The sequence below is a fragment of the Orcinus orca genome, chromosome 11 (genome assembly GCF_937001465.1).
Source record: "Orcinus orca chromosome 11, mOrcOrc1.1, whole genome shotgun sequence".
Lineage (NCBI taxonomy): Eukaryota > Metazoa > Chordata > Mammalia > Artiodactyla > Delphinidae > Orcinus > Orcinus orca.
In genome coordinates, this window is record NC_064569.1 from 95,940,545 (window position 1) to 95,951,574 (window position 11,030).

At 59.4% G+C, this 11,030-nt stretch overlaps 1 protein-coding gene across 2 annotated transcripts in view; it reads left to right on the forward strand.

Moving 5' to 3' along the window:
* SREBF2 (sterol regulatory element binding transcription factor 2) overlaps positions 1–11,030 on the forward strand; it is a 60,972-nt gene that overhangs the window by 47,925 nt on the left and 2,017 nt on the right. For both annotated transcript variants that reach the window (XM_004279540.3, XM_033405157.2), the window contains 7 exons: positions 91–259; positions 1,743–1,860; positions 2,695–2,804; positions 3,965–4,097; positions 6,547–6,715; positions 8,821–9,006; positions 10,662–10,773. In XM_004279540.3, coding sequence (XP_004279588.2) covers positions 91–259; positions 1,743–1,860; positions 2,695–2,804; positions 3,965–4,097; positions 6,547–6,715; positions 8,821–9,006; positions 10,662–10,773 — 997 coding nt within the window. The remainder of the gene's footprint in view (positions 1–90; positions 260–1,742; positions 1,861–2,694; positions 2,805–3,964; positions 4,098–6,546; positions 6,716–8,820; positions 9,007–10,661; positions 10,774–11,030) is intronic.

Sequence of the window (11,030 nt, forward strand, 5' to 3'; positions counted from 1 at the left end):
CTGACCTCCCTTCCCCAGTCTGCCTCCACCATGGTGGCGCAGCCAGCGTTCTGCCACCCTGCTGTCACCGTGGTCCTTGTCCTTCCACAGAGCTACTTCCTCAGTCGCGCCCAGAGCCTGTGTGGCCCCGAGCGCAGCGCTGTTCCCGACTCGCTGCGCTGGCTCTGCCACCCCCTGGGTCAGAAGTTTTTCATGGAGCGGAGCTGGTCTGTGAAGTCGGCTGCCAAGGAGAGTCTGTACTGTGCCCAGAGGAACCCAGGTGAGAGCACCTGTGCAGCTATGAGAGCCACCGGTACCACAGGGTGGCTACACTCCAGACACGTGGGGACACAGGATGCCTCAGCCATGTTTTCCTTAAACTCAGGGAGGTCATGAGCCTGGTCAGCAGCTAAGCTGGGTTTGCAGCTCGCCTCTCTCTGACATGCAGAGCCCGTGGTCCTGACATCAGTCACACCGCCACACGTTACTAATGGTGATGGAGCACCAGCTGGAATCTTGCCCTTGTTCTGGGCGCTTTGGAGACTCAGAGGATGTGTGGAGTTGCTGTTTGCTGGCCCCAATCTCCCACTCCCCCTGGAAAGCAGAGAGACATAGACGGAGCAGTTAGGGAACAACAGGCGACAGACGGTCATCAAGTGCTCAGAGTGGTGGCAGGGACAGGGCTCCAGGTATCGGGAGGCGATGCTGGCTTGCTATCCCCGGTGTCTGACAGTGGTTGGAGTCCCCTCACCCGGCCTCGGAGCAGGAGCGGCTGTTCGGGTTGGCTCAGACTTGAGCAGCCGTTGGCTTTCTGCTTTCTGCGCTTTACCTCTCTCTGAACTGGGAGTCTGGGGCGAGTCAGACATGTCCTGCAAGTACAGGGGTGTGTGTCAAACATTTTGTGGGGAAGGGAGATTCCACCGTCGTTTCTTTTTAATAACTTTATTGCTCAAAGGAAGAGTGATGTACAACACCAGAAAGTAAGGATGAAAGCAAAAGCCATCGTAAATCTCAGCTGCGTCGCCAGGCTGCTTTGTCTGCGCCGTGGACTGCCCCTGGCTCTCTCACCTCTGGTGGCTCTGGCTCTAGGCCTTCTCGCCCAGAATGTGTTCATAAGTGTCCTGCCTCCCCGCTTTTGTCAAATTGAAACCCACACGGCTGTGGCGTGTGAGTGAGGGGAAGGCTGGTGACGCCCTGCCAGCTGGGGGGGGCCTGTCGGTGACAGTCAGCTGTCACAAGCATTGCAAGGCTTCCTGTTTAATAGGCTCAGCCAGACGATTGCTGGCCACAGGCCTCACGCAAAGGCTCTGGTAAGCGGGAGCGGCGTTTCCCTAATCCCGCCAGGCAGCAGCCGGCGCCACGTTCCCCTCTGCTGGCTGTCCTCCTGGGCCGCAGGAGAAGAGGCCGTCCCTGAGACGTGCACAGGTGTACTGTCCACCTTCCCATCTCCTGTCTTCTGACGAGGCTTGTGGCCGCCACACAGCTCCCAACCTTGAACGGAAGCGCTGGCCGTTGCTCCAGGAGGCATAGCACTCCTCACACGCCCCCGGAGCCAGTCCAGGACCCACCCCTCCCCACCCCCATCCCCACCTTCTGACTGTTCAACAAGCAGTGCTGGGGTCTGTTGAGGACGTTTGCCCCGATTCGGAGGGGACAGCTGCTCCTTGGGTTCCTCTCCCCACCCTCTAGTTTCTCTGTAAGGCAAAATGAGCCCATAAGTGAGACCCACTTACCCTTCTCCCGGCCTGCCTCCTCTTCCTCAGCCGACCCCATCGCCCAGGTGCACCAGGCCTTCTGCAGGAACCTGCTGGAGCGAGCTGTGGAGTCCTTGGTGAAACCTCAGGCCAAGAAGAAAGCTGCAGAGCAGGAAGAGGAGAGCAGGTACTGACCCCAGGAGGGGCCCCTGCCTCGGGCCGTCTGCCGGGAAGCGCAGAGGTGGCTGTGAGGCCTAGAAGGAAACAAGCCCTAGTGTAGGGTCAAGAGGGAGCTCCAGTGATTCCTTCATGTTTACTTCTTGAACCTGGCAGCCCCGCGAGAGCCCTCTGCGGGCTCTGACCTGGCCTCTTTGCCTTTTACTGCCAGACCAAGGGTATCACTTTCCGCCTTTTTCTCCTTTTTACCCATCCCTTCACCAAGTGGAGTCAGTTCTCGGAGCAGTCAGGGATTTGATTCTTTTGCTTTGCTCTTTGCCAGGGGAAGGGTGGCCTGTGGAGGGTGTGGAGTGGAATGTGGGGAGCTCGGCAGAAGGCAGGCGCTCTGGCCCAGACACCTTGTGGGACCCCGACCTGTACTGAGTGTGTCAGACAGTGTCTTATTCTTACAGAGTTATTGAGTGCAGTCTTTCCTTCACAGAGTCAGACCTGAGAGGCAGACGGGCCAAGGTCACTCTGGTTCACAGCCCAGGTCCTGACTGGAGTGCACCTGAGCGGAGAGGGGAGGGCGGTCCTACCTGGGAGGTCAGAAAACTTCTGGGCAGAGACGACAGTTGAATTAGGTCTTGAAGGGCGAGGGATGCAAGAGAAAGCTGGCTCTCCCGGCAGAGGGGAGAGTGTCAGAACCGGTGTCAGGGCAGCCTGGGGAGAGTGTGAGTGGTGTGAGGCAGAGCTCGGGGCGCCTGGTGTGGTGGGTCTCAGAGCTGGGGGCTGACCAGCCAGGCCATGAGCGTGGTCCTTGTGTACATTCTGACGTGTGTGGGACCCTTTCTTTTCTTTCTAGTGAATTCTCCAGTGCTCTGGAGTACCTGAAGTTACTTAATTCTTTTGTGGACTCTGTGGGGATTGTGACCGCCCCCTTCTCCAGCAGCTGCGTGCTCAAGTCAGCCCTTGGTAAGCATCTTGTGGGGCAGCTCCGCAGGCCTCAGGTTGCTTGATTCAGCCCTTCACAGCCCTTGTGTCCCAGGGTCCAGGGTTAGTTATGAGTCTGCACTTGAGAATCTTCTCTGGATCTGAGGTGTGTATCTGCAGCCCCCGTGTAGCCCTCATGCACAGTTCCCCCGTGCTGGACAGCGTTTTGGGGCCAGGAGATCATGATTCTCCTAGAAGTGTGACGATGAGTGAGTCAGTGCCCTCCCTGGGCCCTGGATGGGTGGGGCAGGTCAGGAATTCTCCCAAACGCTCAGAACGGGCAGCAAGTGGTCCCGGCACCAGGAGCTGGGGAGGGGCTCACCTTTCAATACACAGTGGTCCCCGGGGCTGCTCTTGGGTCTGACACTCTGCCAAAGAGGCCTTTCATCCGGGCACCTATATTGCTACAGTACCCGTTGCCTTGGGTGGCACAGCACAACCACCGACTGAGTTGTCACCAGGACATTCTTTGCTTCTGTCTCTAAACTGCCATCTGGGTGATGGCACACGAGCTGTCACCTCTTGCGCTTCTGAGGCTGCTGGGGGACAGTGACGCGGAGCTCCATTCTGGCCGCTCTCCCTAGAGAGAGAAGGATCCCAGAGAGGCAGCCGCCCCATCGTGACCACTGACCTCGTGGCCTGTCTTTATTTCAGAGTTTAGAAAAGAACATGTTCTTAGGCCTTTCATCGTACAGGTTCACTGAGAAAACTTAGCCTCAGAGAGGAAAACACTAAAAAGATTCTAACCTGAGCCTGTTACTACAAATACTTTGGAAACACCACTTTTCACAACTGTTGGAAGTTTAGGTTGTTTCCAGCTTTTTACTTAAAAATAACACCACAGTGAACATCTTCGTGGAGCCTTTTTTCTCTAGGCCAATTTCTTTGTGATGGATTGCCAAAAAAATGGGATTACTAGGTTAATAGGAGTGAACATTTTTAAGTCTGTCAATACAGATTGCCAAATGTGTTCTGAGATGGTGCTGGTTGGTGCTCCCACCAGAATCGTGTGAGAGGGCAGCCCACAGGCCCCAGCCCATCGCCAGGAGGGAGAGATGGCACGAACGATGGGAACTAGGTGCAGCCAGCAGGCTCTGGTTTCTGTGGGCGCTGGAGCAGCGTTTGGTTCTGTTCACCTCTAGGTCCAGACGTTGTCTGTCGGTGGTGGACGTCCGCGATCACCATGGCCATCAGCTGGCTCCAGGGAGACGACGCAGCTGTGCGCGCTCACTTTACCGAAGTGGAGCGTGTTCCCAAGGCCCTGGAAGTGACAGAGTGCGTAGCCCCCCTTGACCACTTGCTTGCTTCTCTCCAGGGGAGTCCCCAGCGCCAGCTGTGCCAGGCTCAGTGGGTTAGTGGGAGAGAGCAGGTCTGGGTGGCCATCTGGGTGAAGGGTCAGGCAGCCTGGGGACTACATGACAGATGGAGAGATGAAGTGAGGGGGTGAGGGCACCATGGAGAGACCAAACGTGGCGAGCATGTCTGTCCGTGTGTGTCACCCCAGCAGCGGTCCGCGCTGCTTCTGGGCCTCCTTGCACAGGCTGACGGGCGGGGAGAGCCGGCAGCCCCCAGCATGTTCAGAAGCTCCCGGTGGAGCCGGGCAGGGTGCTGATGGCTTACAGCCAGCACCGGCTTGTGCAGGCCCGAGGATCCTTCTCTCATGTGCCAGCACTGCATCCAGTTTCCTCTCCGCCGCCCTCCCCCCCCGCCTCCGGCGCTATCACTAAAAAGGCCTTTAGCACAAGGCATCACCGGAGAGCTTTTGACTGTCCTCTTGGGGGACTTACGCCTGCTTCTCGGGGGCGTTTGGCCTGTAGTGACGAGCAGCCCGCCGGTGTCCTGGCTGCTTCTGACTGGATCTCAGTGTCCCTGACATTCTCTGCCATTCGAGAGAAATGGTAAAATGCTCCAAGACAGAAAGGCCTCACTGGGTCTTTCCTCAGACCAGGAGAGCGGGAGGGCGCTGAGAAAAGCAGGTTGAGGCAGGTTCCCTAAAGTCGGTCTGACACTCCAGTTTCATTTAAGTAACCCATTTTTAAGCACCCTGACCAGTGAGCACCCACCCTGTGTGTGTTTTCTCCCAGCCAACGCACCTGAGGAAACTGAGGCTCGGCGGGCAAATCATCTGAAGTCACCTCACTCCTAAGAACAGAGCCCAGTGTGCAGCTGAGACCCCCAGCGGGCGTTCCTTCCCCCGAACTCAGTCACTCCGGGGCCCCTTTGCTCTTTAGGGATAATGATGCTGTGGGACCCCTCCCCCAATCCCAGCCTCCCCACTGTCTCCCTGACCTGCTCTATGAAACGAGGCTAAGTTTCTCCAAAGAGTTGAACACCTGGCTTCTGGGGCAATGGCCGTTAGAGAACAGGTGCAGATAATGGGACCAGTACTGTACGTCACCACAGGTAGCAGCGAGTGGTATTGTGGCTACTTTACAGATGAGGAAACTGAGGCACAGATTGTTTGAATGACCATCTTAGGCGGCTTCTTAGTGGCAGCCTTGGTGGTTGAGCCTGCGTCTCTGATCCCTTCCTGTTGGCCACGAGCCGCATTCTGGGGTCTCCTGTACCTCTTCCATGATTCTGTCATTCCTTCTGCGAATACTTAGCTGAGGGCGTACTCGGTGTCGGCTGCATTCTAGGCTCTGGGAGGCGGCAGTGAACAGGACAGCAAGTTATAGCCGTAAGCGAATAGGCAGTGGCCGTCCTGCTCGGGGCCTTCTCCTGTGGGAGCTGTCGCCTTTGCCTGTGCCACGCCAGTCTCGGCTCCCGTGAAGCAGCCGGCGCATCGCTGGGAGGGGTTCCGGGCCAGAGGCCGGTCAGCCTCCGGGAGTTCGCACAGCGCCTGGTGAGGGAAGGAGGCGCATAATTGGGGGAGCCAGGGGGCCTGACCCGGGGGCCAGCCAGAGGAGGCTTGTGGGGGGCAGGACAGGAGAAGGCGGACCAGAGGGCCGGGCAGGTGGAGCAAGTCTCAGGAGACAAGTGGGAAATGGTGAGAAAGGGTATTCCAGGCAGAGGCACCCATGTCAGCAGAGGCAAGGAGTGAGGAAGGGAGAGGAGATGAGCTTCGGTTGCCTGGAGCCTGGAGCAGGGTCAGAGGCAGATGGGAGGCAGGGCCGCGGCCAGGCTGAGAAGGGCCTTGTTTAGAGCTTGCTCTCCCTCTGCTCCCCTCACTTTCTCCTCCAGCCATGCTCGTTCCTGGATATTCTCACATGTGTCAGACACTCAGGGCCTTTGCATATGCTGCTTCTGCCTGGAACCCTCCTTCCTAGAAATCCACACTCCTGCTTCCCCGGTTCCTTCAGGAGTTCCCTCAGGTTCCTTCTGCGCGAGTGTCACCTTTCCAGAGAGGACGTCCTTGACTATCCTTTATAAAATGCCACCCCCTTCCTCTGCGTGACTTTCCTTCATGGCACGTGCACCACCTGGCATTACGCAGTCAGCATCTAATGCATTTATCCTCCGACTCCTTCACTAGGAAATGAACGCCGTCACCCTTCCTTGAATGAGGAAGGTGCTTAGGGGTGGGAAGCCTCCCTCAGTCAGGGCTGGCACTTCCGATCTGGAGCTGGGGATCTGGAACCATTATGATGGCAGCATTTGGTTTAACAGACAGACCCACGTGTCACAGCAGCGAGGGGGCAGTCGTCTCCGGCTTGGGCTCCCCCTTCATTCTCCACAGGCGACGTGCACTGACATCCTGCCTCTTGCCTCTCTCACCACCCAGGAGCCCCCTGGTGAAGGCCGTCTTCCACACCTGCAGAGCTATGCACGCCTCACTCTCCGGGAAGGCGGACGGGCAGCAGAGTTCCTTCTGCCACTGCGAGAGGGCCAGTGGCCACCTGTGGAGCAGCCTCAACGTCAGTGGGGCCGCCTGTGACCCAGCCCTCAGCCATGTGAGTGGGGGCTTCTCTGGCCCCTCGGGGAGGTGCTCAGCTCTGCTGGGTAAGAGCGCTCTGACCCGCCTTGAGCCCACCCAGCCCATGGGGCTGTGCGAAAGGCAGACCAGGCAAGCAGCCCCCTTCCCTAGATCGTAGGCTGTGGGTCCAGGTGGGTTTCCTTTCAGTACTTGGACAAGCATGTTCCCACCTGAGTCCTGGGTCCTGCGGGCCCTCAGCTTGGTCAGCCCCAGGCGAACATCAGCTGGCCAGGGCTCTGCATTTGCTCCAGGCAGCTTGCCCGACTCCCCAGGCCCCCACGGGCCCCCGCCCCCTCACATGCACATCCTGAGCCAGCTGAGCGTCCTGGGCACCCCCGTGGCTGGCTGCACACCCTCGAGCGGGCAGCTGTGGTGCATTGTAGTTGCATTGCATGTTCTGGCGGTACCCATGCAATGTTTCCACAGTGCATCACAGAGGCCTGCCCAGCCCTCGAGAGACTTCCAGCCAGGCCTTGTCAGAGGGCTGTGCTCTCGCTGTTGGGTCACAAGGCAGGGCCATCCGGGAGAGGGGAGGGGAGGCGTGCACGCAGCTGAAGGTGAAGCATCATCATCATTCGCAGGGAGGAGCGTGGTCTCACTCCAGAAAGGGAGACAGGAGGTGTGTCCTGGAGGGTCCGGCTCTGAGCCCCTCACTAGGGTTTGGTCTGGCACTTCTGGCTAGAGGTCATCAGTGGCCCGGACCCTGGGGTGAACCCAGGACAGCAGGCAGCCCTACAGGACAGGCAGTGTGCCGACAGGGCCCAAGACCAGAGGCTCGAGGGGAGCCACAGCTCGCTTTGTGCGATTCCTCGCTGGTGTCCAGTACTGTTCGTCTTCGTGAGAACTAGACTGTCTCAGCTTAGTCTGGGGAAGGAGAGAGAGGCTGCGGGCACCCTTGGGATTGGGGTTCCTGCGTGGGAGAATGGGCCTAGAAGAAGGGAACTCCACAGAAGCTGGCCTCCCTCGGGGGCAGAATTCAGCCCCAGGCTGCTACCCCACCTCTTAGAAGTGCCACCTTTGTTTGAGGAGAGAGACCTCATCCGTGTCCCCCCCACAAGCTGTCAGCAGCCAAAAAACACTGTGGCCGAGGGTCAGCCAACGTGCAGGTTCAAGGCAGGGTCCAGGTCTGGGGCAGCACGGTGAGCTCCCCAGGTCCAGCACCCTGGAGAAGGGGAAAGCCAGGCTGGACAAGATGAGGAATGGCCTGGGGGAGTCCATCAGAGCCTGAGGGCCGCATGTGACCCATCTCGAGAAGCGCTGCTCCCTGGTGCTGAGGGCCCTCTGGAGCAAGGCAGGTGGCCTGGCCTTGGTGCCTGGCGGCATCTGTGCTTAATGGCGCCAGTGTGGGCTGAGGCCAGTGCTTCTGAGGCCGGGCATGGTGCCTCCACGCATTCTCTCATGTGATACTCACTGCAGCCCTGAGGTGCCCGTTTTGTGGGTGAGGAAACTGAGGCTCAGAGAGGTTTGGTCATATGTCAGGGTAGATCGGGGTCAGTGGATCCAAACCCAAGCATTCAGCTGCTCTGCGGCTCTGCCTTGTTGGGCTCCTGTCTCCCTGACCCCAGAGGCCACTTGGGCCGGGCCTTGGTTGTCCTCTGTTGAAGCAAGCCTCTTCTCCCTGGTCCTCCATCTCCAGGCTGTGCTGCCACTTCAGGCTTTTGGATTCCACTGGAAGGATGGGGCCAAGGCACCTTTTGAGTATCTCAGCCTCCCGGCCAGCCATGAGAGGGCTCCTGTGAGGTGGGAGGGACCTGCGACTTCCTATCAGGCCCGTGTCCTCGCCACTGTGTCCCCTACACGAGCCTGCAGCCTCTCCCTGAGCCTTAGCTTCCTCACCCGCAAGATGGGAGAACAGATCTACCACCTGGGGCCATGGAAAGGACTAGATGCCGTGAGCTTAAGTTCACTCTCCAGGTGTTCTCTTGCTCCCTGTGGGGTGTTTTCCAGGCTCCCCTCTCTGGGGCTCCGCCCTTCGTCCCGGAGCTGGCGGGTGTCAGGCTGGGGAGGGCCTGGTGGGTGCTGGGATCCTTGCCCCAGGAATCGGCCAGTCACCTGTCTTCTCCCTCGTGGCCCACCCTGCAGGTGGTCCAGCTGCTGACCTGTGACCTGCTCCTGTCGCTGCGGACAGCACTCTGGCAGAAACAAGCAGGAGCCAGCCAGGCCCTGGGTGAGACCTACCACGCGTCGGGTGCTGAGCTGGCTGGCTTCCAGCGGGACCTGGGCAGCCTGCGCAGGCTGGCACATAGCTTCCGCCCGGCCTACCGCAAGGTGAGGCCCGGCCTGCTGCTGGGAGAGGGCAGAACCCAGCACAGCACTGGCCTGGGGTCGTGGAGTCGGTCTCCTGAGGTCAGCTGAGCTGTCAGGCACTGGGCTGGGTGCCATGTATCCCTTTGTTTGGCTCATGTTGGTGGAGTACTTGCTGTGTGCCCAGCCCTGGAGCGTGGTGGTGAGCAGGCCACACGGCCGCAGACAGAGGACAACACAGATTGCGCCTCACCAGATTGCGGGAATGGGGGGCTCTGGGGGCAGTGGGAGCAAGAAGGGGCTCCCAGCCTGAGCGGAGAGGGGCGGGAAGGCCACGAGGAAGCTCTCTACTCTGGCTTTCATAATTGGTGTCAGAGCAGCGGAATGCCCCAGACATGCCTTTCATTCTTTTTCTGAGCCCCTGGGGGCTTTGGTTCTGCTGCCTGATGCCCCACGTAACATCCCCTTGGCGATGGCAACACGGTCTGAGATAGGCTCTGGGGGCAGATGTGTAACTGGGCTTGCTGGACGCAAATCATTTCATTGTTTGGTTTATTTTTATTGCTAATTAGGGTAATATACTCAGCATGTTCTCGCTGCCTGAATTATTTTCCAAAAATTCAAGCGAGAAGGCCAGAAGTGTGGGGAGGGAAGGGTGCGAAAAAGAAGGGCTCAGGGTGAGGCTGCCCCCACCCTAGGGTGCTATGGGGCCCTCGCAGGGTTACGCTGTGGCCCGTGTGCAGCGAGCCAGGACAGACACGGCAGATGGAGTACAGTCATGTGAGAGCCACCCCCCTCACCGTGGAGAAGAGGAAGTGTGCCCCAGGCACTGTGGCCCCCATCAAAGGCTTCCTCAGAAAAGACTGCCACCTGCGGAAGCCCTTCACCGCCTCTCCCGGTGCCTTCCAGGGCAGCGCTCCTCACACACTGAGATGTTAAGGTGTAAAAGAACCTTGAGATGTTAAGAAATTAGAGACGTAGGCCTGGCCCCCCATCCCCAGTGACTCGTATTTACAGAAGAGCTGCAGACTTTCACCTGGAAACCTCTGGACTCTGTTCCTTTCTGAAGAAACAGGAGGCAACAGGACCCTGAACCTCCTTGGTGCTAGCGCAGCCGTCCCCCTGCCCCCTCCTGTCCCTGCCTCACCTCTGTCCTGTTTTCCAGCTGGAGGCAGCCTCCAGCGAAGTGCGGGTCCCCCCAGGCTACTTGTTTTCCAACCCCAGAGGGCGCGTTGGCGCTCCGGGTCAGCGGTAGAGGAGGCAGCCCTTGGCCTCTTTCTCAGCTCGCAGCCTTGCTCCTGCCCCACCACTGTCCTGTTTTCCAGCTGGAGGCAGCCTCCAGCGAAGTGCGGGTCCCCCCAGGCTACTTGTTTTCCAACTCCAGAGGGCGCGTTGGCGCTCCGGGTCAGCGGTAGAGGAAGCAGCCCTTGGCCTCTTTCTCAGCTCGCAGCCTTGCTCCTGCCCCACCAGGTGGCCTGTGCTGTGTTCCCCTTTCCTGCCTGGCTTGTGTCGGGGGTCAGAGTGAGGACGAGAGAGGTTGCTTTCAAGGGGTGAGCAGGGCAGGGTGTTGTGGAGAGAAGGGGTGCCTTCGGGTGGCAGACGAGATGCTGCAGGGAGAGAGACCTACTGGGGCACAGACAGGTAAGGACGCCCGGCTTGTGTCCCCCTGCACCTCCCAGGTGTTCCTGCATGAAGCCACCGTGCGTTTGATGGCGGGGGCCAGCCCCACCCGTACCCACCAGCTGCTGGAGCACAGCCTGCGACGGCGCACCGCTCAGAACGCCAAGCATGGTGAGCCCACCCGCACCCTGCGCCACGGCCTGGGCGGGCCCTGCCTGAGGAGGGGCGGGGAAACGGGGGAGGAGCCCAGCCCTGCCCTGCCCTCGGCATCTGCAGGGTTCTCAGAGGCAGCGCGAGAACCGAGGAAACCCGAGGCTTGATTTGGTGGGTGCTGGGGGAGGGTCCATGAGGTGCTGTGGGGCTGGGACAGCCTTGGTCGCGTTGTCACGTGGTCCAACCCCGAGTGAGGAGGGGACGGCTGCGCTGAT